The 27461-nt window shown below is 37.9% G+C and overlaps 2 protein-coding genes across 2 annotated transcripts; both read right to left on the reverse strand.

Annotated features, from left to right (window-relative positions):
- Positions 1–6411: 6411 nt before the first annotated feature.
- On the reverse strand, positions 6412–13540 carry LOC130930490 (neurexophilin-4-like). Its single transcript, XM_057858475.1, has 2 exons — positions 13407–13540; positions 6412–7410 (listed from the first exon to the last, which is right to left on the reverse strand). Exons 1-2 carry the CDS (start codon positions 13482–13484, stop codon positions 6589–6591), a joined length of 900 nt encoding a protein of 299 aa, XP_057714458.1. The 5' UTR covers positions 13485–13540; the 3' UTR covers positions 6412–6588.
- Positions 13541–17185: 3645 nt separating this feature from the next.
- On the reverse strand, positions 17186–27334 carry LOC130911783 (SH3 and cysteine-rich domain-containing protein 3-like). The gene is made up of 13 exons (XM_057829309.1): positions 27109–27334; positions 26418–26441; positions 25957–26035; positions 25591–25744; positions 25406–25503; positions 25118–25178; positions 24487–24584; positions 24310–24379; positions 24157–24206; positions 22089–22171; positions 21953–22004; positions 20784–20921; positions 17186–20663 (listed from the first exon to the last, which is right to left on the reverse strand). The coding sequence occupies exons 2-13, from the start codon at positions 26423–26425 to the stop codon at positions 20556–20558; spliced, it is 999 nt and encodes a 332-aa protein (XP_057685292.1). The 5' UTR covers positions 26426–26441; positions 27109–27334; the 3' UTR covers positions 17186–20555.
- Positions 27335–27461: the final 127 nt, after the last annotated feature.

Consider the following 27461-nt stretch of genomic DNA (forward strand, 5'->3'; position numbering starts at 1 on the left):
GGCATGCAAAATCAGGCAAAATAGGCCCAGACTTTAAAGGGTTAACATAAATAGCAAAGTCATATATCTTTGTCCTGCAAATGTTAGACGTGCTCAATAGATCGGGTCATGAAAACAATATAAGTTAATGTTACATACAGGTATATTGTACATCACAACGTGTCCATCCATCCAGCCATTATCTACCGTTTAATCCGGGTCGGGTCGCGGGGGCAGCAGCTTTAGCAGGGAAGCCCAGACTTCCCTCTCCCCAGTCACTTCAACCAGCTCTTCAGGCTGGATCCCAAAGCGTTCTCAAGCCAGCCGAGAGACATAGTCCCTCCAGCATGTGCTGGGTCGTCCCCGGGGCCTCCCGACAGTGGGACATGCCCGGCTGGGACACCTCTCCACCGAGGCGTCCAGGAAGCATCCGAACCAGATGCCCGAGCCACCTCAGCTGACTCCTTTCAACGCGGAGGAGTAGCAACTCTACCCTGAGTCCCTCCCGGATGGTTTTGGAGGTGCTGATCTTCATCCCAACCACTTCACACTCGGCTGCGAACTGCTCCAGTGAGAGCTGGATATCACAGTTTGATGAAGCCAACAGCACCACATCATCTGAAAAAAGCAGAGATCCAATGCCTGACTCCTCAACAGCTGTGCCTAGAAATTCTGTCCATAAAATTTATGAACAGAACCAGTGACAAAGGGCAACAAGGGATACAATTTGAAACTCACCTGGAAGAAGTGAGACTGAGTGTGGGTAGTACAAAGTGAATAATATACTCCAAGAAAACTGTAGGCTCCCTCGTTTGAGTATGGGCACACAGATACACTGTTATGACAGCAGGTTTAAAACCGGCTACAAGTATCATTTATTTGCTAAATGTCAAACTTAAAATTAGTTGTGTAGTGTGTGTGCTATGTTGTAACCCACACCAGCTCAGGCTCCTTCCCTGCCAGAGTGGTGGCATCCCATGTCCAAAGAGTTAGCTTCTGTAGCTGGGGGTCGGACCGTCAAGGCCCCCGCCTTTGGATGCCGCCCTACCACAGGTGGTGAGCCCATGGGAAGTCACAACATGGGCTGCCAGTAAAATGATAAGACAAACCCCAACACAAAACAAAAGAACTTACAGATGAACAAAACACGTTTTGGTAAAGGAACACAACAAGATTATGGGCAAATTCTGATTTATTGTCAATATCTTATCTAGGCCTATTTGTTTATATTTTGTCTACACACATGAAACTACTCCCATGTGTGGAAGCACTCATTGCAAAAATTAACTACACAAGTGACAACACTAAAGTAAACAATCAATATGTACATAAATATTACAACAAATATAATAATGATAGCATACTGACATATTACACAAAGTGCTGAGATTTTACAAAGACACCCCCAGGCATAGTTGAAATATTGAAATCTCATAACCTGTAGCGAGTCTGATTGATGCAACTTTCTGTGGACTGTGACTTTTATAAAAATTCTGAATTTATTCAGATGTGTTAATATGTTAGGGTTCAACAGGATATATGGGCCAAAGGAAGACAAAGTAGGACTACGAGAATAAAGTAACAGTATTACAAGATGAAAGTTTAAATATTACAATAATGAAATCATGCAACGTCATAATTTTAGGAGATTAAATTTTAATATTATGAGGAAAAAAGACGGAATATGACGAGATAAAAGTTGTTATATAAGGTATATTTCTGTTACTTACACAGTACAGCTAATTTAGCTATATTAGCTGGCATGTAACTTATGTCGTGCTGAACCGCCTCCTGTAAAATGAACAAATACACTGGGAACTCAGATGATTAGTATAAATTCTTACATTGATTATAATTTGATGACTCTAACATACAGCCTCGTGAGATGCTGTCAGTTTTGTTTATTTTAACCATTTTGACCAGTGTTACAGGTACTTAGTAACATGTTCCTGTAATCTGATTACTTTCTTTCAGAAACGGGTAATATAACGCGTTCATTTTTCTACAACAGTAATCTGATTAAAGTTAGTTTCCTCAGTGTCTCTGCGTTACTATTTTGTCATTGCCTCATAATTTATGTAGAATGAAGAATATTGTAGTCATGTAAGAAGAACATTTTGAATAGATAACGCCTATTCATGAATGAAGGTATTTTTCCTTCATTCTGGAGGGTATCAGCAAAAGGTTGGACCCCTTACATGCGCGGTCGTTTCGTAGCTTTGCCGTTGCAACGATGGGCAGTCCTCATTCCAAGTTGGCAAGCTTTGTTTACATAATATGCGTGTTGCACATTTATGCCGTGAGGTGATGTGTTCGTTTAGCATCTTTGGGATGTGTTGTAAGTCCGATTGAGTGTAAAGTGCTTAGTGACCGCCACGTTTTGTGGCCAAATTGACCGCGTATGTGCTAAGAGGAGTACTTCCGGGTTGTGCATTGTGATGACATTTTTATGTTGTCATCCTTATGTTGAGGCGGCAAAGGGAGAAAAATTGGTAAAAAGTAACTGATAGATTACTTTTAAAGTAACTTAGTTACTTTGATAATGAAGTAATCAATAAAGTAATTAGATTACTTTTTTGAGTCATAATCAGTAATCAGCAGTGTTGGGCACGTTACTTTAAAAAAGTAATTTGTTACATTACTCACTACTTCTTCCAAAAAGTAACTGAGTTAGTGACTGAACTCTATACTATACTCTTTACTCTATAGTAAAAGTAACTAGTTACCAGGGAAAGTAACTATTTCCTTTACTTTAAAAACAACTTGTTGTGTGTCAAAGAATTTGAAATTTTCTGAGCAGTATTCGAGTCAGTGGAATAGAGAAGAACAGACAGGTAGTTAACTTGTTAGGTGCTTCAGCAGATTTGAATTGCTTACCACAGATGTCGACAAAAGCTTTGCCCCGGGAGATAAATTACACATTACATGCAGGTTCTTTCCTTTAATCTCGACAAACTTGAAATAGTGTCTATATCTCCATCTCTTAAAGGACAATTTTTCTTCTGAATGCTCTGCCATCCCGACCCTGTGCATCTGTTTTGCGTGTGTGTGTTTGCCGCACGCGCTGTTCCGGTTTGCTTGTGAAATCATCGGCTCTGATTGGCTTACAACGACACATGACTCTAACCCTCAGCCAATCACAATCACTTCCATCGCATCTCCCGAGGGGCTGCATTTAGGTAGGCTCGTTTCCCGACAATTCAGGTCACCGTCTGCCGTCTTCAAGATGGAAGCAGAATTATTGCTGGCTGACAGTGGGAGATGAGAACGAGGCTAGCATCAGGTGTAGCAAACAGAGAAACGTTATCAAACTTTGCAAAGCATTGTCTAATTGAATGAGCAGGGACAAACAGCTCGGAGTCAGAAGTACGTGCGCTATTCTCGAACCTGAACGCACCCCAAGTCTTGGATGACAAATCAACAGAGCAGAGAGTCGACTCAACACGGCTGGTAGTTTCTCCAATTTATTCAGAGTAAGTAACGCACCGCTTTTGACCGTCAGTAACGGTAACGGCGTTGTAACGGCGGAAAAACTAATTAATTAGATTACCCCGTTACTGAAAAAAATAACGCCGTTACGTAACGGCGTTATTTATAACGGCGTTACTCCCAACACTGGTAATCAGTAATTAAATTACTTTTTCAAGTAATCAGTGACAACACTGATCTTGACATACTCAAATCGTCTAACCAGCTCTCAGCCTTCTGAAGTCTGAGCTAATCATGGGAAAGAGGCAGAAGCTGCAGACATGATATCATCAGCAAAGGTGGGTAGAGTAGCCAAAGATTTTACTCAAGTAAGAGTAGCGTTACTTCAATATAATATTACTCAAGTGAAAGTAGTCTTCTAAAAAATGTACTCACGTACAGATAAAACAGTATTTGGTGAAAAGAATACTCAAGTAATGAGTAACATTGTGAGTAACTGCTTACAATGTTTGATTTTTAAAAAAATTATAACTGCTTACGATGTTTGATTTTTTAAAAAGTATCTTTCTAAACAATAGTATGGTTTTCTCGGCACAAAGTTAGTTATATGAACTGTTTTTATTATACCGTATTATAAAATATTACACAACCACATTAAGCCAAAGAAATGCAACAACAGCAAAAAACAAAAAAAAAAAAAAAAACATTGAATTCCGGCAGGGGAAAAAATCTACATAAATTAAGCATTATGTCTCCAAAGAGCATGAGTGGAGAAAATATTTTTCCTATTATGAAACTAAAAGGATCATATCTCTGTTTTTTTCGTGGTCAATCAGTGTCAAATAAGAAGTGGATTTGCACTTTCGAGTCATGTTGACGGGGTTCTCTATGTCACATAATTCATTTTTTACGGTGCTTTAAAGATGCCACGTGATTGAACAGGCTGGCATGATCATAGAACGGCAAGCTTGAGTTTGATTGGTATTATGGAGTGATTATTGCGATTTCTAATTGGTGAAACTGGTTGAGCCACTGTTGGCGTCTGGCAAAAAAGAAAAAAAGTAAAATCTAACATGTCGAATAAAGAGGAATAATATAACGACTAGTGTAGCCCAAAGTCGCAGAGTAAGCGTAGTGTTTCTTCTTCACAAATCTAATTGAGTAAAAGTAAAAAGTATGCCTTAGTAAACCTACTCTTAGAAGTACATTTCTCTCAAAAAGTTACTAATGGAGTAATTGTAACACATTACTACCCACCACTGATCATCAGGAAGTGACTATCTGGTTGAATACATTGCCGGAGTGCAAAGCGGTTCTTGTTGATAGGTCGGTTTTCAATTTCAAGTATTGTCAGAAATACATTCAAGTTCCTCATTAAAAGATGAGCAAAGAATGTCACTAAAAGCTTATTTGACGTGAAACGATATTTTTGCTCTTCTCCCGACTGGCACACATTCCATACGTCATACCGTGACTTAATCTGGATTGGTCGGTAATGAGTGTGACGAAAAGAGCTATCCAAAAAAAATTTACTCAAGTACAAATAGAAATGTATTTGGTGAAAAAAATACTCAAGTAATGAGGAACATTGTGAGCAACTGGTTACGATGTTTGATTTTTTGTTTGTTTCAGCAATGTTATTTTTGTTTCTCAGCACAAACTTCGATATGAACTGTTATTATTATACTGTACTATAACCTATTAGATAACCCCATTAAGCCAAAGAACTACAAAAAAAAAACAAAAAAAACCCATTAATTCCAACGAGACAAAAAACAATCCACAGAAAGGAAGCACCATTTGTCCAAAAACTATAAGTGCCCACTATTGGAGAAAATAGTTCCTAGTTTGAACAGTTGAATAGTAAATAGTTCTATCACAGTTCCTATTATGAAATTAAAAGAATCATATATGTGGTTTTCCGTGGTCAATCGGTGCCAAATAAAAATGGGGGAGAGGTTACAACTGCGTTTTCAAGTGCTTCAAAGACGCCACATGATTGAACAGGCCAGCGTGATCATAGAACGGCAAGCTTTAGTCTGTTTGGTATAATGGAGTCATGTTATTATTATTGCGACGTCTCATTGGTGAAACTTGTAGAGCTACTGTTGGCATCACAGGCAAAAGAAAGAGTAAAATTTAATATGTAGAATAAAGGGGAAAAAATGTAACGACCAGTGCAGCCCAAAGTAGCGGAGTAAGAGTTGTGTTTCTTCTTCTCCAATCTACTCAAGTAAAAGCAAAAAGTATCGCGTGGTAAAACTTCTCTTAGAAGTAAATTCGTCTTAAAAAGTTACTCAAGTAAATGCGTTTCTACACAATTCTGATAAAGACCTTATTCTCATAGTCCTACTTTTTTTCTTTTTTTTTTGGTTTCTTTCTTTCTTTCTTTCTTTCTTTCTTTCTTTCTTTCTTTCTTTCTTTCTTTCTTTCTTTCTTTCTTTCTTTCTTTCTTTCTTTCTTTGTCCCTAACACTAGTGAAATCCAAGGGAAATTACTAAAGTCAGAATTTGAATCAAAATAATTCTTTTAAATCACTGGCTGCCACTGACAGCGATATCACTGGTAGACGTCCAATCCATTTGAACCTCTCCCAGTTCAAATGGATTGGATGTCTACTCGTAATAAACTGATGAAAATTTCACAGCAAAAGGATGAAAAGAACCACATCATCCTCAGTAGCAACGAAAGAGTTAAGGAAAATAGGAAAATTTATGATTTGGATAGGGAGAAAAATAAATATGTAAAAAAAAAAAAAAAAAAAACATTTCTGAATCATTTGATCACATTTCATGGCAAGTCTCATTTGGAGAACCAGAATAGAAAATAAATTGCGAATAATACTGAATTCTTCACTGAGACCCAGTCATCCAAAGTGCTGCTGGTTCTGGTCCGCCTGAAAGTTAGTCCAGTTCAAATGGATTGGATGTCTATTCATGATAAACTGGTGAAAAATTCACAGCAAAAGTATGAAAAGAACCACATCATCCTCAGTAGCAATGAAAGAGTTAGGGAAAATGGGAATTTTAAAAAATTCGGATAGGGAGAAAAATAAATATGTAAAAAAAAAAAAAAAAAACATTTCTGAATCATTTGATCACATTTCATGGCAAGTCTCATTTGAAGAACCAGAATAGGCAATAAATTGTGAATAATACTGAATTCTTCACTGAGACCCAGTCATCCAAAGTGTTGCTGGTTCTGGTCCGCCTGAAAGTTACGGTCAGGGCAAACTTTTTGCACCAGCCTGTAGTCTGTTCCAGTAAAGGCGATGAAAATGCATATGACCTTAAAGGGTTTGGCACAAATCCACGCTGCCTGTGATTGGGTGTTTTCGGAGTAGCACGTCTGACCCGGATCATACATGCAGGGCTTGGTCTTCTTGGACCGGTTGGTTCTTTGGTAATCAATGCGACAGTTGAGCTCAGTCATCACCATCAAATCCTGCTGCTTCTTCAGGTCTGGAGAGGTGGAACCAGTGGATTGAATGTGGGAAGCCAGGTCTGGTAACAGTACCGAATTCCTGGTCCGTATACTTGGAACTCCTGGATCCAGAACCTCCAAGCCAACAGTTTTAGAGGGTGGAACAATGCTGACAGATATGTTCCCTAAATGCGAAGAGTTGTGGCGGAAGTAGACACTGAATGTGCCGTTGATGTGATCCACGATTTTCCCGGTCACCAGAAGACTGAACTTTAATGTTTTTACATTGAAGTAAAAGTCACCCCATCCCAAAATCTTCTTGGATTTCGGGGAGACTTTGGAATGAGGTTTGGATTGCGGATTGGACAGATGTTGATCGTGGGCCTGGGAGAAGTTCTGCGGCCAGCCGTATGGGCTGAGAGATCCATACGCAGGGGTTTTGTATTTAGTGGAGATAATCTGTAAATCCTTGGAGATATGCTTCACTTTCAATGCCGCTCCTACAGAAACTCCTCCTTCTCCTTCATCTGCCCTTCTTTGGTGGCTTGAGAAAGCAGAGGCTTTGATTGTGTCTTGGCCCTTTAAGGAACAACACATGAATAAAGAGTCACTTTCACAGAAGAAATGCTACACTGTTCAACTTCACACTTGTTGTCTCATACTGTGAGTTGTGGGACCAAGAATACATTTCCTGAGCTAAATTAGCCCTGCTGACAAAATCACAGATATATACTGTAGGTGATATTTGCAATTCTAGTGTTTAAGAAGTTGCTCTCATTAAAAACGACAACTCGTTGGTGAAAGTTTGGCAACAGAGTGAGAGACAGGTTCAACGTTTTAATGCATGGAGGAAATGAACCCTAACTTTACCACCGCAAACTTACCGACAGCCGATGGAGCTGGGTTTACATTCTGCCCTATATTTTTGGAATAAATATCTCACACGCGGGATGTCATTAAGCGGGATCACCTCCAGCCACCTTGGCCACGTTGTCAATTCACATCCACTTTTCTGTGCTGTGTCAGAGGCAGGTTCTGCAGCGATATGCGCTGCTCTCACCGAGCCCAATTAGAGCCTAGAGTGTGACAACCATGTCAGTGGATTTATGACACTATGCCAGCATGATGTCTATGCAGTAAGAGCCAATATTGGATACCAACCGAACATTGGGAGGGAATGGGGTGGGTGTTTGGATTGGGGGTGAATTAACACTTTGGCCTAAAAATGAACAATTCTTTTGGAAATTATTCTGTAATAGCAAAAAAATTGTCATAATAAACCATCTTTTATAGGAGTGCAATCAAGTTCTGATATCCAGTTTATATTTGTTGAAGTGAAAATATTTTTGTGTTGATCAGTGTTCGGGATTGGAATTTCCACTAATTTTCCTGCCGACTAGTAGTTGTGGTCAAAAGTTTACATACACTTGTGAAGAACATAATGTCATGGCTATCTTGAGTTTCCAGTTATTTCTACAACTCTGATTTTTTTCTGATAGAGTGATTGGAATAGATACTTCTTTGTCACAAAAAACATTCATGAAGTTTGGTTCTTTTATGACTTTATTATAGGTGAACAGAAAAAAGTGATCAAATCTGCTGGGTCAAAAATATACATACAGCAGCGCTAACATTTGGTAACATGTCCCTTGGCCATTTTCACTTCAATTAGACGCTTTTGGTAGCCATCCACAAGCTTCTGGCAAGCTTCTGGTTGAATCTTTGACCACTCCTCTTGACAGAATTGGTGCAGTTCAGTTAAATTTGATGGCTTTCTGACATGGACTTGTTTCTTTAGCATTGTCCACAAGTTCTCAATGGGGTTTAAGTCAGGACTTTGGGAAGGCCATTCGAAAACCTTAATTCTAGCCTGATTTAGCCATTCCATTACCACTTTTGATGTGTGTTAGGGGTCATTGTCCTGTTGGAACACCCACTTGTGCCCAAGGCCCAATCTTCGGGCTGATGACTTTAGGTTATCTTGAAGAATTTGAAGGTAATCCTCCTTCTTCATTATCCCATTTACTCTCTGTAAAGCACCAGTTCCATTGGCAGCAAAACAGCCCCACAGCATAATACTACCACCACCGTGCTTGACGGTAGGCATGGTGTACTTGGGGTTAAAGGCCTCACCTTTTCTCCTCCAAACATATTGCTGGGCATTGTGGCCAAACAGCTTGATTTTTGTTTCGTCTGACCACAGAACTTTCCTCCAGAAGGTCTTATCTTTGCCCATGTGATCAGCAGCAAACTTCAGTCGAGCCTTAAGGTGCCGCTTTTGGAGCAAGGGTTTCCTTCTTGCACGGCAGCCTCTCAGTCCATGGAGATGCAAAACACGCTTGACTGTGGACACTGACACCTGTGTTCCAGCAGCTTCTAATTCTTGGCAGATCGTCTTTTTGGTGATTCTCGGTTGAATCTTCACCCTCCTGACCAATTTTCTCGCAGCAGGTGATAGCTTGTGTTTTCTTCCTGATCGTGGCAGTGACAAAACAGTGCCATGCACTTTATACTACAAACAATTGTTTGCACTGTTGCTCTTGGGACCTGCAGTTGCTTTGAAATGGTTCCAAGTGACTTTCCTGACTTGTTCAAGTTAATGATTTGCTTTTTCAGATCCATGCTCCTTTGACTTTCCCATTCTAGCATTTGTGGGCGTTTGCATCCAATGAGCCCTATTTAAATGGCCTCAGAGAAGTCAAAATTGCTAATTCGTGTTGCTGTATGTATATTTTTGACCCAGCAGATTTGATCACTTTTTCTGTTAACCCATAATAAAGTCATAAAAGAACCAAACTTCATGAATGTTTTTTGTGACAGAGAAATATCTGTTCCAATCACTTTATCGGAGAAAAATCAGAGTTGTAGTAATAACTGGAAACTCAAGAGAGCCATGACATTATGTTCTTCACAAGTGTATGTAAACTTTTGACCACAACTGTAGTCAATTTGCGACTAGTCGGCTAGTCTATAAGCGAGAAAACTTGCAATTTAATACAGATATTAACTAAAATTCAAAGGTTTTGTGTATTTACGAGCTATTTAAGCTCAAACATTCAACGTTTTTCATTTAAATTCTATTGATTTAACAAAAACTGACTAAAGGTAAACTGTTGAAAGAGAAATACATTCCTGATATGTTCGCCAAAACTTCCCTAAAACCTGCCCCCTCCTATATGTGTGTCAGTGTGTGTGTGTATGTGTTAGGGGAGGGGGGGTGCATTTCTCTCTCTGGTTGCTCAGCCTGTTTACAAAGAGGCAGAGGCACGAAGACCAAAGCCCCTTTCAGATTTACATCACGCTAATTACCGTGTAATGTAACGTGGGATTTCCCCGTGTCATGGCTTCAGACTTGTCCCGTGTTGGCGACTTGACACACATTTCCAAAGAAAGACAATAGGCTGTCTCTTCTTTGGTTCTGAGATTCAGCAGCAGTTTGCCATGTTGATGATTGCGATGTTTGTTTACCGCTTTTTGTCTTACTGTTAAGAAAGGGGAAATGACGATTGGCCCGCCGTGATAATTATGTCATCTTCCTTGGCGCTGTGACCAGGGAATGTTTTCATGCATAGCACGTCCCGGTGAAGTTTATACTAGGACGCGACCCGGTTAATGTCCGTGTCATCTCTGTGTCAGTCGACCCGGAAATTGCTTTCAGACATAAGGGCTACCCGTTTAAATCCCGGGACTTAACCAGAGTTCAGCTTATGTCTGAAAGGGGCTCAAGATGCATGATGCTGCGTATAACTGACTAGTAAAATACATAACGTTTAATTTTGAGTTGGCGCATAGACTTCATGATGTATTGACGGGACACGGGGCGCGGGGCCAATAAATAGGAGGCCTGCATTGTTGGCGAGGCCGTCAAAGCTGACCGTGTGGAATCACAGACAAAGAGCTTTTTTCGTTGAAAATTCTTGTGAATAAATGCTTAAATCCCTGAATTCTTTATAGATATGGACGTAAAACGATTCTTGGTTAAAAGCAAAAAAAATGTGCAGTTAGCATTTATTTTACGTAAATTTCGCAAACTATGATGCCAATGCAGTAGCGGCTAATTTCCCCCATTGATTTTTTTCACAGCGTTTCAAAATGCATGCATGGGACGAAAAATATAATTACCTTGAATCCTCAAACAAATCACTCCTCCGTTAGATCGCTGCGTGCGTGTGTTTGTGAATAGCTCCTCTTGATTTGGGCAGCCCCTTACTTGAATGCGAGGCACAGTGCGTGACCGATCTGTCCCGTCAATACATTATGAAGTCTATGGTATGCGTATATGATGGGCAGTTAAAAGATTAAGCGACTAGTGCCATACATCCCTAATTGGTGTTTGAATTTTTGTGCATACAGTTAATATTCATGCTTTCCATATTATAGTTAGTCACCAGATAGGATAATGCCCTTCTAGTCTGCCTTTCCTTTGTCCTGGGCCATGTGGCCCCCGTGTAGTCTATGTGTTCTCTTCTATGTTCTATGTTTTTTCCAACCTCTCCCATCGTTTTGTTTGCCCCTGAATAAAGAGGGTTGCCATCACAGCAAATGGGGGAGCAGCTACCAACCTACATCAACTGTTCTTTTTAGCCAATCTAGGTGTACATCAACCTAGCTTCAAATCTAACATTTTTTCGGTCCTTTTGAGCTCGGACGCAACATATCTGGACGACGCCAGCTAATGAGAACTATTACCATTGAAGTTCAAGTTTTCACTGAGCTGAGCTGATTTTTCTGGTTTGTTGGCGTCCGAGGATTGACGCGATTCCGATTTAGCTAAGCTAGTTGTACATAAATTTACTGTAGCTTAAAATCTAACAGTGTTTTAACACTAGCAGTGTTAAAATCAGTCTTGGGGGCAGTGTATATTACCTCTGGCAAAAATGTACTCCTGGCAGAGTTAATTAGCTACTCACAGTTTTAACTGAATGTGTCAGAAAACAACTGTTAGGGCCTCTGCCCGCTGAGCTCCGCTCCTCCCGATGTGTGTGGGTGTGTCAACATTCTGATTACAGGATTAGACAGATGAGTGAACCTTGGACTAGGTGCAGACAATCATCATCCATAGCATACTTCTTTGACCTCACTAGATTAACGACTCAACTCCACAAGTTTTTAAATCCAGCCTTATCCATCTTCTAGTGTCCAGTGAGTCCTCGTTTGAGCTGAATTTGCTATTTGTTCCCCAGATGCATTATCACTGCCTGCCTGGTCATCTGTCAGCCCGCTGACCTGCTCAAACGCCAAGCCTCCGGCCAGCCTGCTTCTTCTGGCAAATATTGCCATTCCTTCAAACAGTTCAATAAACATTGGTATATTGGTATACTGCAAATCCAGAACCTTAACGGCAACACAATCACAAAGAATATTTAAAATTAAAACTCCTCTTGTGAAATAACACAATTTAGTGTTTAAAATTGAAACACTGAGTCAATGGAATTAATAACATAATTGAATGTTAAAAAGGCACTTAGATGTGTCATAAAACAACATAATGAATGTTAAAGAAACAACACTCGTAGTGAAAAGAAGTAAAACATTTTAGTGTTCAAAGTACACTTTATTGTATTAAACAACACTGACCGTGTCAGATATTTAACGCTATTAATGACTTGAAATATTAGCACTTTCCAGAGGGAATCCTTGAAATTTTATAAACTGAGAAAAAGTGTTGATTTGAACTGTATCTAGAGGTGAGTGAGTCTGCTCATTAGCGATAATATATGATACATGATAAAAACCCTAACCCTGACCCTCTTTTGTGCAAACCGGTTGTTCAGCTAATCTTTTGTCCAGTCCTATCAATTATTCTACTGCCAGACGTGGGGGATATTATGTTTGGAGATGAAAAAGTGGCATTCCGGGGAAAATGAGTTATTTACAGGTTGCTCCTAAATGATTTTAAATGAATGCCAGTTTCATTTTCCCCAAAATGTAAATGAGCAACAAGCTTATGTTAAATTAAAATGAACATCAGTTTTTCTTAGAAGAAAGTTGAAAGTTATAAGCTCCCTGGGACATGTTCCTGTCAAGTGGCGAGCAGCAGCCTTTTGGATAACTGGAGACTTTTATATACACTTGTTGCAGCCTGAATATATGTGATCGCCTGTGGGTTTTTTTTCTTATTTTCACTGCCACGACATATACCTTTTCATAACAATTTTTAAAAAATATATAAATAAATAAAAAAGGAAGAAAGGAAATCTCAACACTGTTACTTGTGTTCTAAATCCAGGTTCAGAGCCACATCATCCTTCAGATAGCCACAATATACAGGCTCTAAAATTAAAAAAAATAAAAAAAAGTCTGTTTATCTAAATTTATTGATGTGTGTACACTAACTGCATCAGCAAGATAGCTTTCGTTAAAAACAACTTTGGCGCTTAAAACAGAAACCATTCATGCAATAGTCCATCAACTCATCTAGTCGATGCATACACCAAAGTCAAGCAAATGTATCACTTAACCAACAGTGACTTGATGCAATAAAATAAATGAGCAACACAGGTAGAGAAACAGTAAAATACAAATAAGTATAATATAGGTATATATAAGTATAATAATCAATAGTTTTTACTTACTGCTGATGGTAGAAGCCACAGGCAGATGATGGTCAACTTGAAACACACAAACCTCATCTTGTAGAACCAAATATGCATTCCGAGAGGAAGAGGGCAAGCTTGACTCAAAAAGATGGCTTTTGCTGAGTTGAAGCCTCCAGATGAAGTGAGGACATTTTACCGTGAGAGACTCAATACCCACCACCCCCTTTCAAAGTGAGGTATTTCTCCTCTGAACACACACATAGACACACACGCCTCTGGTGGGCTCTGGTCTGACAGCCACCCACTGTCCCCGCAAATTTAAATGAGCAGAAGCCTACTAAAGTGGATTCATCCAAATAAGAGGATTTGTTAAAAAAAAAAAAAAAAATTATACTGACAAGTCAGCTAATGTTATGACAAATCCGTGTCTGCAAAATGGTGAGAAGCCTTTGCATAAAGATACCAGACAAGTCTTGTTTAAACATCTTGGCATAGTTTATTGTACATCTGATGACCAAATATGTACACAAAGGTCAAAAAAATAGTTAAGAATTGATTAGTTCGCAAGATGGAGAGAGGGAGGCACGAGAAAGAACGACTAAAATATGAAATGATTTTTTTTTCATCCATTCTAGGACGGATGCGCTCCTATCTTCAGCTGAAGGCGTCAAGTTAAATCATGACAAATTGCACCCTCTGCAGGACAAGATTCAAAACTAGCGCCTTCACTGACAATAAGCACGCGCTGCTCCAGCTTGGACGTGTCAACACAGGGGCCATATTGGAAGGGGCTTCATTTTCATGAAATGTGGACATTGAAATAAAGTTATAACCTGCTCATTTCTCAACCGCTTTTTTTTTTTTTTTAATGACCCCCCCCCCCCCCCCCCCCTCCACAAATAAAAAATTCAAAACATGTACTTCATCAGGGTGAGTGTTTGACTGGAAATACAAACTAACAAACAAACTAAAAAAAAAAAAAAAAACTATTATAGACAAGTGTCATGAGCGAAATATGAACGCCGCAATCTTGGACAATGTCTGCCTCGAACTTCTGGTTCAGAAAAAACATCAATTAATGTTCAAATATGCAGTGTTTTGACAAAGTTAAAACTGCAAAATCAAAGCAAAGGAACCATAATCTCCAGAAATCGATTCAGCATGATGTAGATGAGACGTAGATGAGATTGTATGATTGTTCTTATCACTTCGTTTATCATTCGTGGACAAAATTATAACAACCTGTCAGCCTGTGTTGACGTGAGGTATAGATTGATACCCTGGCCACTTGAGTGACCAAAATGAGATGAAATTACACATTATATTACATACATTTGCCGAATGCAGAAGGGCTTACACATATTTTGTTGTTTCAAGGAAATACTACAAGATATGTACATATAAACAAAAATAGTATGTCATTATTTTTAATGGCGTACCGCACGCATGCTATTTTTAGACCGTGACGTCGCATAGTAAAGCAGAAGTGGGACATTATAGACCCGCCCTCGCATAGAAACCATGTTAATTCTGCTACTTTTCTACGGTAATCTTTCAAAAATGAACGTGCCGATCACACATAGCTTTTTTTGGTAGAAACGACTCTAGACATTACGACATATGAAGGATGTTTTCTTCATACGTTTCCCGAAACCAAAAACTCAGAGGAAAAAATGTGAAGAATGAATCAACTTGCGCGGACTTTTAATGACAGCACGGTGAATCCATTCACATTTCATATGCAGCAAGCATTTTGTTGGGTTGCGTGGCCTTTCACAGGACAAAGAGGGAAGCCATTTTGATATTTTTTTACTTATTTCTTAGCGTGGCGTTTTGCCGTGCTGCTTTTGTCTGACAATGAATGGCCTGAAAAGAATTAAAATGGTATCTGACTGTGACTGTTACCTTTTCTGTTGTAAAAAAAAAAAAAAAAAACTTTAGTAAGGAGGAAGTTTGTTGACAGTCATGTAAGAAAAAGGTGTCAATAAAAAAGCTAAGGTCGGCTCGTTTTTTTAATCTTTTTCAGCCCTCAGCACTCAAGCCATCTCTTTAACTGATCATTTTTATGTTCTTCCACATCTTTGCAAGTGAATTTGGCCCCAGGGACATCATTTTTGGAGAGGATTGGTAGGTTTAGCTCTGTAAACATCTCCTTCGTACACGATTTCCATTTATTTCCTATTGGGAACAAACGGAGGCGTGTCCTGCCTTAGCAACAGTAGCTAACGTCATGAATATTAATGAGTGGAAGTGACGTGCTGCTTGCGGTACGCCATTGCAGATAATGATCGCAACAAAAAACATTTGGCCAACATGATTCCATTTCTTTTTTTATTTAAAATGATTGGTGCATGAGTAATAAAGGTCAAAAAATCACAATTTATAAAATGATTAGAAAAATATTAACGAAGGTTGATCATACGAGGACTGTGTTATCAGACAGCAGAGCTTAAGAGAGCCAAACTTTCACCCGACATTACGAGACCCTCGACGGCATTCAAAGGGCTTCCTCCCGCTGTCCTTGGTAATTCCAGCTCCAATAGCGTACCTTAAAGTTGCTGCAGTTAAAAAGTTTGTGGTTGGATCTCGGGATTGAGCTGACGGTCAGCCGGGAGGCGAACCACCGTCAGGCCCAGCCTCTGACTCTCGGCCGCCCCCGGGAGTCGATGTGTCCAATTATCAAAATAGAATGTATGTAGTCTCGATATATGTCCATCAACGTACAAGTGAAGTTGTCTTCCCTTGCCTAACAGCGTTTTCCAGCTGTAAACAAACGAACAAAAACTTGTAACACTTCGATTCATGCGGTGCCAACCAACATGTAGTTATTAGCAACAGGCTAGCAGTAGTTGTAGTAAAAATTATTCAACTTCATAATTACAATCATCATCGTAATTTCAGTAGCAAAGTCACCAAGTCATTTCATGCACCAGATTTCAGGTTTTGTATTTTTGGAAAACATACCTTGCATAACACAGCGGCAACATGACTAGATGAACGCCCTGGACCAGCGATACATGTACAGCCTGCAGTTTCGACGTCTCCGTCCGGTGTGACCAGCACCCAGGGTTTGTGGTACGGAGCATTGATGGACTGGCTTGGTTCTACATCCGCCTTCATGAAGACAAAATTCCCGTGTTCGTGTATGAGGATACAGCCAACTTTATGGCTTTGCAGGCACTGGAATGCCTTGGAGCTTCCCGATTGCGTTTCCATCCAATGCCATAGAGTCAATAGAATACAATTGTATTTTACTTGTGATCACCCTCAGCCTGTTCTTTATGTTGCCTTCCCATGTCAAGATGGCAGAAGGATCCAAATCCAAATCGTGGTTTTTCAGGGTTTTTAGTAAGTGATGCTACTCCAGCAAAATTGAAGTCAATGATAAAAAAATTGAAAACGGACGTTGTAGGCAGACATAAGGAAGTAAAGCGGAAGTACCTCGAAAACTTGTCTATATACTGTAGCAAGGTAGGTTTATGGTACGCATGCCAATGTTTAGTATAAATGCTAGGAAATGTTTTACGTTCATCAGCCATATGTGGATAATTGTATGTTCATACTGATATGTAGTAGTAATGTTTATAAAATACGTATATTTTTTAAAAAATTACATATGTTTTATATTAATAAATTTGATTTTAAAGATAATTAAATTATGTATGTGTGTCATGTGCGTAGAAACAAACACTGTGGACATTAAATAAATAATGAAACAAGCATTCAACATCATGATTGTTTTTTGTTTTTTTATTGAAGTATTGTTTTTGGTATTACATGTATTGTACACACAATAAACAGAAAAGCATATCTATGTAGGGTAGCATGAAAACTCTGGACATACCCAGGAGGCCCACGTGCCACTCATGGGCGTAGGTTTGCATAGGGATGGTAAGGATATAACACTACCTTTTTCTACCTACTTACTTTTCAGGATGCTAAAATTGTCCCCACCAACTTTTAAGCAACCTTATTTGCATTATATAATGAGTTCAGTTATATAGGTAATTTTGATTTTCTTCCCATATGTTGTAAGGATAGAATTGACCCTACCATAATTAAGTAAATTATTTTCATTATGTAGATTTACCCCTTGTCACTTGCTGAATGTGCCGGTCCATATTTTCCCCTCAAACGCACGTTTGATTGGCTGATGACTTGCACTTATTTAAAATGTACTTATTTTTTTTTCTACATTATTCATTTAAAAAATATTATTTGAAGTCTATACAGATTTTTTTTCAGCTAATCATACATTAATAATAGTCGAGGTAAAAAAGTTTTCAATTTTTGATGCGTTTAGCTGTGCATGTGGACAAAAAGAGTCGTGTTTTACCCTAAGGAAGGCTCCATTTTTTATTAATTTTTGTTATACCCTGAATAAGAAGTTTTGTTCAGTTATATTTAATTATTTAAACAATGTTGAGTGGTCTTGTTTATCTTTTGCATTCCTGGATAGTTAAGAGATAAGAGAATATTAACAAGTTTGCATGTATTGTGTACGTTAATATAATTTATTTTCAAATATTACAATTTAAATTTGATAATTAAATTCATTTATTTTGGAAGTTTTCAAAATGTTTCTTCAGTAGTTTTTGAAAAGGTTTGAATCGAGAAGTGCATCACCTAAACCAATATACATGAAAGTTAGTACAAATCAACACAGATTTATTTTTATTGATCATTAAGCCAATTATTAGGTTCATATTCATGAGAAATGTAGCCCTGACCCCCGTTCACCCAATCTGTTTGATCTCATTAAATGCCCCGGCCCCAGTAAAAAGTGTACATGCAAGTTAAACTCTTATATTGTCCCTACCAATGTTGAGACCAAACCTACGCCCTTGATGCCACTGTATGCCAAAAATGTTTCAAATTGGTTGCAACTGTTGTGTGAAGATGATTTGCTGGCAAGTTCAACCCATTCAGAATGTACACCACCAACGACCAATAGTTAGCTGGGATCGGTTCCAGCACTCTAGTGACCCTCGTGAGGATAAGTGCGATGGAAGATGAATGAATGAATGTTGTGTCAAGATGTTAATAAAATATCTTAACCAGTGTTGTTAATCTTACTTTAAAAAATAACTTAATTACAGTTACAAATTACTTCTCCCAAGAAGTAATTGCGTTAGTAACTCAGTTACCTGAATGTAAGAGTAATTAGTTACTTGGCAAAGTAACTGGTGACAATTTTTTTTTTTTCCCCCTCAAAAAAAAAAAACAGGTCACACAATGTGAAGTTTAAAGGGCTTTTGGGACAATTGGCCCCAGCCCAATTCTTTACCCTAAATTTAACTAGACACAGGGGTATTGGGGATATTGCGATAACTAGATAGTAACCTTTGCTATGTGTGGAAGTCATTTAATGTTGTGAATCAACCGTTAAAGTTGTTAAAATTGCTCCCGTTATTGCATTAGTTCCCTTCTGTCTATTTTCGACAAGTTTTAAAACTGTTTCATCATTTAAAGATAGATTTAAGTTAAGTTTTGCCGATTTACAAATATTTTAGATAAAAAGTTACTTAAGTTCGCTAGGAAAGTTTTCTACAACAGAGCCTTCTTGAGAAGTCTACTGCTTTAATATGGCGCCTGTTTACTAACACATCTAGTTCTTTATTATACTGGTTGATAATGCCGCCGTGTCTGTCATTTGCATCTAGTTCTGTATATATGTGATATCTACCGAAGCATCATGTGGGCTTAGTTTGTAGGCTATCGGCTATAGTCAGGTATTATTGGAGCCACCTAGCATCGCGTTTGCAACGGCGTCACAACTCCCTTCCCTCCTCCCCATTCAAGCTCTGCTCTCTCGTCTCCTTGAGTCCATGTCTCTGACCTTTCTCGCTTTTTTCAACCAACGTAGTAACGCACGCCTTTACTTCCTCAGTAACGGAAACGCCGTTGCCAAGATGAGAAAAGTAATTCATTAGATTACTCACTACTGAAAAAAATAACACCGTTAGTAACGCCGTTATATTCTAACGCCGTTATTAACAACACGGATCTTAACATTTCTATCCTTTTATAAGTTATGTACTGTTTTAGTTAAGTATGTAAGTATGTATGTCATTCTATTCATTTGCCTTTGTTTTAAAGCGCAGCTCTACTTTTATCAAAGAAAAGGGAGCGTGATGATATACAGTACTATATTTTGAAAATAAAGAAAATCAGTATGTGTTCAAAGATAGTCGATTGTTGCTGTTTTTGTCCTGATTACATTTTATTTCATCAAGAGTTATACAGCAGACACTTCATGAGTTGTTAACTTATTTATTTAATCAAATTAAATAAAATACATGTTATTTTATGTAATTTTAATAAAATAAAATGATAAAAATAAAATAAAAAGGCCCATGCATTACATCTAGAACAAATGACAGCAAAAAAATAGCTTTCTCAGTCATTTTGACGCATTTCCCAGATCAGAAAAGAAATTGCGTATAAAATCTTAAACAGTGAAAGCGTTTTTTTCATTCTTTAAATGAATTATTTATGACACACTTTCAAACACATGCAAATTATATGGTAAAATTGCCTACTTTTCTTATCTAACATTTGTTTAAAACATTAAAACAGGTATCATATTTAAACGATTTAAAACAGGCTTTTTTTTTTTTTTTTTTTTTTTTTTTTTAAGTAATGAATACCAATACGTTCTATTTTTATTACTGTTTCATTAAAGAACACCATTACATTCTATTTTTAGTATTATTTTCATTATTTCAACATGTCATTATAATTATCCAACCACAATTTTTAAAAAAAAAAAGTAGAAATTAATTGTTTTATTTAAATTGTAACATTTCATTAGACACATTATTACCAAAATCCATGATTCAATAAGATAAATTGATAAATATATTATAATTCAGTTTAAAAAAACAAATAGGAGGGGGTGATTAAAAGAATTGATCAAGATATTCAATAAATAGTATAGGAATTGGGAAAGGGAATGTACCAAACTCCCATGTGGCACATTAAAACTGTTTCAGTCTTTTGCAGGAAGTGTGTGTTGAGTGAGTCAGATTAAAGATTGCGGTGTCTGTATGTAGTTTAGGTAGGAGTGTCAAAAATGGGTGGATTTGTTGTTTTTTTAAATTTTAGTTGTATAAATAACACCTGTGATCTCTTTTGCTTTGAATGACATTTTAACAAAGAGGTGTTTGGATATATATTGTGTTCTTATATCACAGTGATCTCCTGCAGTAGATTAAAGGGGAAATAGCCAAGCTTGCGTCCAGTGCTGACCTTCAAGTAGCCACCTTTCTCATCTCCTTTCTTCACCACAATCTGAAAAAGCCATAGTGACAAAAAGACAGCCTGGTTTGAACGCATACTGTACTTTGAACATACTTTCTTGTTGGGAACACACAACTACACGTGAAGAATGTTAAAGTTGTGTTTTTTTACTTGGTCTTTCTTCAGTGTGATTTGTCCCATCTCTCTGTTCCCGACAAAAGACCGTGTCACCTTATAAACCCTCTCTGATGCCCGCACCTTTATGAGATAGTTGGTGGGGAAATAGCCACTCTTCTCTCCCATCTTTCCCTGGAAAAATGAGATCACATTTCAGGGTCACTTATTTTCTGCAGTTGGTTTTCAAAAGCTTATGGGTTATCTGGAGCTTATCACAGCTGACTAGCAGTGTTTTAGCTTAGAAGGTACACTGGGCAAACACCACGTATGGCTCCACCTCACAGCACTGGGTACAGCGGATCTTTTAAAGTTTTTCCCATCCAAAAACAGCTGTTTTGGTCCAAATTTGTCATGCTCGCACGTGCACAATGGCAGTACATACACATGCTGGATAGTTTACATACTACTGGGCTACTACAAAGACAGGGTTTTATTTCACCTACAGTGTGTGTTGGAGTTTTTGTATTGGAAATAAAAGCACCCGTGTGTAATAATGCAAATCCTTGCAGCTAGACAGTGCAATGACACACGAACATATTTGACAACTAAAATAGCCAGGTAAATGAATTAAATTCATATGTAGAGGTACCACTGTAATTAAATGCAGTTTCTTTTCTGTATGTTGTGGGTGCTATTTAACCGCGACATCCTGTGGCTGTGATGAAACCCACACGAAAAATGTAATATTTTGCATCTCGCCCTGTATTCCTCAGAATGTTTTGATTTCTGCAGAAGACCTTGAAATCAGCAGTAAATTCTGTGATCGGGGAATTGCGGATAACTGCAAGACTAAATAGTAATCATAGATGCTATGTGTCTTCATCACATCCTAATTAATTCATTTTCAGCAACTGTTTATTTGTTCACCATACATTCATGCTTGTAAAGTGTTTTTTCTAGTTCTGGTGTTAATTGTATCAGTGCCGAGTACGCGTCCAGTGATTAATAAGGGACAGTGATGGTAGAAAGTAAAAACTAAGTAGGATGATTACTCAACACAATGCTGGGGGGCATCATTGTTCACAAGGCATTACTATGGGTTTTTTTTCTTTGAAGTGGTGTGGGGAAACACTCCTTGCTTTAAGTGCAATCCAGAATGACAGACACTGCCTCTGCACCTGACCATATACCTGTAATAAAGATACGGAGGTAAATGATCTTACCCTCCACCACTCTTCATTGGAGTCATCGAGGACTGTAATGCGATCACCAGGACTGACATGACAAAAATATATAAGTCTCCTTGTTCTGCATACAAGTTGATATTTGTTCTTTTTTGTTCATGTTTATCATACTTACTGAAAGTCCAGATCATCCTTCTCTATGGCCTTGAAGCGGTAGAGAGCCAAGTAATAGTGCGACTGGGAGAAGGTTCCTTTTTGCTGTTAATAAAAGAGCATAGATGCAAGAGATTTTTATGTCCACTACCAACTAGTTAACTTATTGGCTATCATTGACAATGATGGAAACCCATTTCCTTCACTGGCAGCCAATGGGTTAATGATGTTATTTTTTAAACTTAAACTTTGGACTTTGTAATAAATGAATCAAGATAACTTAAAACTATGTATGGTCTGGGAATGCAATGGCTTGCTAGGACATGACAATTAGGGTTGGGCATTGTTTGAAATTGAACAATTCCGATTCCGGTTCCATGTTTTGATTCTGGTTCCGAACGATTCTCGATTCCGATTCTTTTAAAAGGCAGGGTCAAAAAACAAAACAAAAAAAAAGGCAGGGTCAAAAAATCTATGGTTTAAAAATGTATTTGTTTATATTAATGTCTTAACTTCTCGATTTCTTTAATGAATATGAATTTAAAATTTATAATTATTATTATTATGAATTTAAAATGTATTATCATTATTTATTATTATTTATTATTAATACAATTATTATAAAATTTATGAATTATATGAACTTCTCACAGGGTTATTTTTTAACTTGTATATAAATATCAGTCTTTGAACTTGAATGTGTGACTTGAAGTTTCTTTCCACTGGAGTGCACTTTCATGAAGATGTTTATTTTTCAAAAGCTCACGGAGAAAACATTTACTTACATTCTTTTGCCACACATGTACCTTAGCTGGGAGCTATGACAAAGCATTAGTATAAATTATTCTATTGATTACAATTTGATGTAGATGAGGCAAAATAATAAGGTTTCCTTATTTGTAAAACCGATTCTGTTGTGTTTACAGACACATGCAACGTTTATGTTTTGACAATACCAGTTAGGCTAGTGAGTGGCGCTGTAGGAGTGTGTACGTATAATGCTGAGAAGAAGGGATGAGAGCGTCTGGCTAGGATGCTTTGTGATGTGATTGTTGTCATCGATCGGGTAATGACAGTTGAATCTATCACATATACGTATGTCTATATCTCCCGTCATCACTCGGGAGAAAATAGCGTCGATCTGTGCATGTGCAGTAGCAACCGTCACAATCGATACGCCCGTCATGATCGGGTAATGACAGTGATGCTATGTTTTCACTGCTACGAGTTCATTAAAAAAAGTAATCGTATGCTTCATATGGCTGCTTCTTTTTAAATAAGCAACACAACAGATTCCAAAACAAAAATCCTTTTAATACTGTTGATTTTAACGGAGGCGTCTACTGCTTTAAGATGGTGGCTGTTTACAAACGCCAGCGAGTCCGTCTTTTCGCATCTAGTTCTCTCTACATGTTCTAACGCCGCAGAGTCCGTCATTTCACATCTATTTCTATATACATGTGATATCGACCATAGCCCGACATAATAATACGATTTACTCTCATACTATTTCATCCATCCATCATCTACTGCTCGATCCAGGGTCTGGTTGCTGGGACAGCAGAAGACAGACGTAATGTATTGTTTTACTTACCTGGTGCTGACAGCGCAGCGTATCAACTGCGTTGCACTCAGCTAGCTATGCACTTAACACTTGTATTCCATGAAGCTGGTTATGCATAATTGGTCGTGCAGCCACCTTTGCATGATATAGTTGTGTTCCAAATGTTGCACTTAGCTGACTGGTAATTTTTTTGTTATTGTAAAGTCCAGCCAAACTTTTGAGCGCCGCCACATCGTCTCCATGGTTGTAATGAAGTTGCAATGCACAAACACCTGCTTATTGTGGCTTCTTCGTGGTTTTCGACAGCATTTTTATTCCGCTCGGCGGTCAGGGCATCAAAACATGGAATCGAAATTTAAAAATTAGAACGGTTCCGGGAAAACCAGAGTGTTAGAACCAGGTCCCATCGATGCTCGATGCCCAACCCAAATGACAATGTTGTGTGCAATGCAAACAGGTGAACACCAAAAACAACCAAATACAAATATAAATACGGTAAGCTTCTTATAATGTGTTCTGAGCTTACCTTATCATCTGTTTTTTCTCCTCCTTTCTCCTTCTTTTCCTCAGGCTTTCCTGAAAACCACCAGACACCAACACACATGTCATGCTGTGTTCCATGTACTGTATAAAAGTGCATCTGCTTATTACTTCAACTGGGGAATTTTTATAAAAATACCTTCTCCTCCATCCTCATTTTCTTTGGGCTGCTGATTCTCATCTTCCTCTTCTTCCATCATCACCAGCATCTTGGAGAGTGTAGGGATTTTATTTTGTATTACCATTTTTAAATTATAAATCAAAAAATGGTGATTAAAATGAATACATTTCACGTTAATGAAAACCGCTCCCTTACATTTTTCTTGTCATTTTCATTCTTTTTGCGCTCTTTATTCGCCATGATGACGCCCACCCGTAGAGTGTCAAAGACAGGGTCATTCCGATTTGGATTGTCTGGGTGGGGACAGAGCACATTTGTATCATTTTGTATTCTCAAAATTACAATGAGAAAAAAAAATATTTACAGTGATCTCTCGTCTTTCGTGGTTAATGGGGAAGTAGAGGCGGCGCTTATTTTTTGTGTGTGTGTGTGTGTGTGTGTGTGTGTTTGTGTTCAGTGTATATATTCAGATTTAACAGCATTGGAAAGAGATACATATAAGACATGTTTTCTCCCTTTTTTGCCACCAAAGAATAGTAATAAAAGCAAAACAAAACAAACAAACAAAAAAAAACCTTAAATGTAAATGTATATTTTTATAAATGGTTTTTAGGTTCTGCAAATGTAATAATTATGATATAAAAGAGATATACCGTATATAAAAGAAAACAACTATTTGTACATGCATACAATAACATTTTTAAATAAAATACTGTATTTATTTATATTTTAACTGAAAAAAATAAAAAATCCAAGATGAACTGAGGGCGCAAAGTTTGAAGCGCAAAGTAGCGAGGGATCACTGTAATATAAAGAGGAGACCCACTTGGATCTGGTTGGTCACTGCTATACAGAGGGGAACTGTAGGCCCGTCTGAAGCCAGGTGGCTATAGAGACAAACGGTGTAATTTAATAATTGTACTCGAGTAAACGGACTAAAGAAATTTACGTTCCTTATTAATGATGCGTACAGTTGAATCTCAATCTAAAGTTGAATCTCAACTAATATTAAAGATTGAGTCATTGAGTGTATTTTAATTTATCTTAGAATTTTACTGTCCCCATGCAAAACTTAGTGCCTTACATATGAAGAAACAGAACAAGAGGGACTCACTATTTTGCCAAAGCACTTCTGGAACTCAACATAGGACTGACATGAATGGTGTATGTTGGTTTTGCAGTTTTTACACCTCAGGGCAAACTTGTTGTTCACTGTAAGATCAGCAAAATGTGTCAGAGAGGCACCGGAGCTTTAGGTAAGAAAAAGCCAAAAGTTGTTATTATTTTTCCATTCCGTACAGACTATCATCCGAGCACAGACGTCACAGAACTTGGGCTTCTTGCAGTAGTGGTCCTTGAACTTGTGGGGCTTGTCATTGACACGAATGACAGGTGGTGGAGGTTCAGGTTCCTTCTCTTCCACCTCTACTTCTTCTTCATATATAAAGTATACCTGGAGACCACACAAGATAAAATAGCTCACCAATGTAGGTTATAATATTTATAAAGAAATTATTCACCCACAGAACGTCCTCTTGGAAAAGGTCTTTGAAAAGGGGCACTATACTGTTACAGGTACTTTTTTCTAGTTGACACCAGCCTACGTTACTATTTTTGAGCAGGCTCCCCAGTTGATCTCGTTTGCGCGGCACAGCCGTCACTCACTGTGTCTCCGTCCTCCCTCACAACGTTGTCAGGAGCCGGGGGGTTGTCATGGATATCCACTGAGTTTTTGTCGTCTTCACTGGTAGATGAGACAAAACTCTGTATGTTTAACATTTAAGGGATATTCTAATACAAAGATTTGCATTAGTTGAATCATGATAATCAAAAAACAAGCTTTTTCCAAATGTATTTGTTACTGAAAAGCCTCGAAACTACATCAAATTGCAGAATCATTTCCATATTTTGTTTTAATTGTTGGATTACCTACATCACAAAGGGTAGTTCTACTGTACAACTTCTTATATGATCAGGGAGTTGTGTTAGCAGTATATTTAAACAAAATTCATTCAAAATGTTATTCTTGTGTATTCCAAGACACCACAATAGGAGCCAAGCAAACAAGGACACGCAAATTATCCCAATTGAAATCCAAGCAAACAAATTCCTGCTAGTATACTCACTGGTCCATTGTGTTCTTGCACTACCTACAATGATAGGAGATATACAAACTTACATGTTACTCATACTTATTATTACTATTAGTAGTGTTGTGTTGTGATAGAAGTAGCCAATTTGATTTTTTTTATGTTCATAGTATTATATTCGGTTATTTATACACTGATATTTTTCTTAAATTACTGATTGTAAATGATTAGGGTTAAACTGCTTGGCTTACAAAAATAAACATCTTTCATTGTCCATTAAATATACAGTTCCTTAATAAAAATTAAATATTGCACAATTGGGAGATTAATTACTGCTACATTAACTTATTGTAACCATTTTAATTACATCAAAAAATTTACCTATGGGCACATATCAAAGCATTCTATGTCACCTGATAAGACAAAAGCAATAGATGATTCATTTGTACATGCAGATGATCTATTAGACATATATCCGCTAAACTATTCTCGGCTACTGAAATTGAATTGCGTCACAGCTAAAAAGGGTGTTTTGTGATCAAAGCAAATACAAGTGGCAAAAGGTGTCTTGTTGTTGTACTGTTTTTAGTTTGTAGTATAGTCGGCTAGTAATTCAATTTTGTAACATCTTTATGAAACTACAAGCATACTTAGGCCACTATGTACAAAACTGTGTTGACTTATATATTATTATAGTATACTGTAAAACAATCTGGGACATACATACCTTTTTAGTGAAGCCACCGCAGAACGATTGTGCTAGAATAAGTCCTTCAGCTGCCGCCACTGCCAATAACTACAGTGCTTTGTGGGGTGGGGATTCCGTAAAGTTGACTCCACTAAACCAACTGACCAATCACTTGGATATTGATAATACTGGCCGGTCTTTATGATTACAGTCCTGTTAGATAATTTCCAGCATGATTCCCCAGGTTGGCATGCGAGTAGCTGGCTGAATTTGAAGGTGTTTGAGTGTTTATGTAAATGCCAAACTGAGCACTCATGTGTCAAGATGACAGTTTGGGACAGCTGGGGACCTCAGACCATGGTCTGTCTGACAGTGAGGAGAAATTAGATACC

The sequence above is a fragment of the Corythoichthys intestinalis genome, chromosome 2, assembly GCF_030265065.1.
Source record: "Corythoichthys intestinalis isolate RoL2023-P3 chromosome 2, ASM3026506v1, whole genome shotgun sequence".
Lineage (NCBI taxonomy): Eukaryota > Metazoa > Chordata > Actinopteri > Syngnathiformes > Syngnathidae > Corythoichthys > Corythoichthys intestinalis.

Coding starts and splice junctions, on each gene's coding strand:
- LOC130930490 (XM_057858475.1), bottom strand. CDS start 13,484: ATGCATATTTGGTTCTACAAGATGAGGTTTGTGTGTTTCAAGTTGACC. Junction 7,411..13,406: donor TGTGGCTTCTACCATCAGCA/GTAAGTAAAAAC, acceptor TGTTCCTTAAAG/GGCCAAGACACAATCAAAGC.
- LOC130911783 (XM_057829309.1), bottom strand. Junction 24,585..25,117: donor CAGTGACCAACCAGATCCAA/GTGGGTCTCCTC, acceptor GTCCCCACCCAG/ACAATCCAAATCGGAATGAC. Junction 24,380..24,486: donor ATGAAAATGACAAGAAAAAT/GTAAGGGAGCGG, acceptor ACACTCTCCAAG/ATGCTGGTGATGATGGAAGA.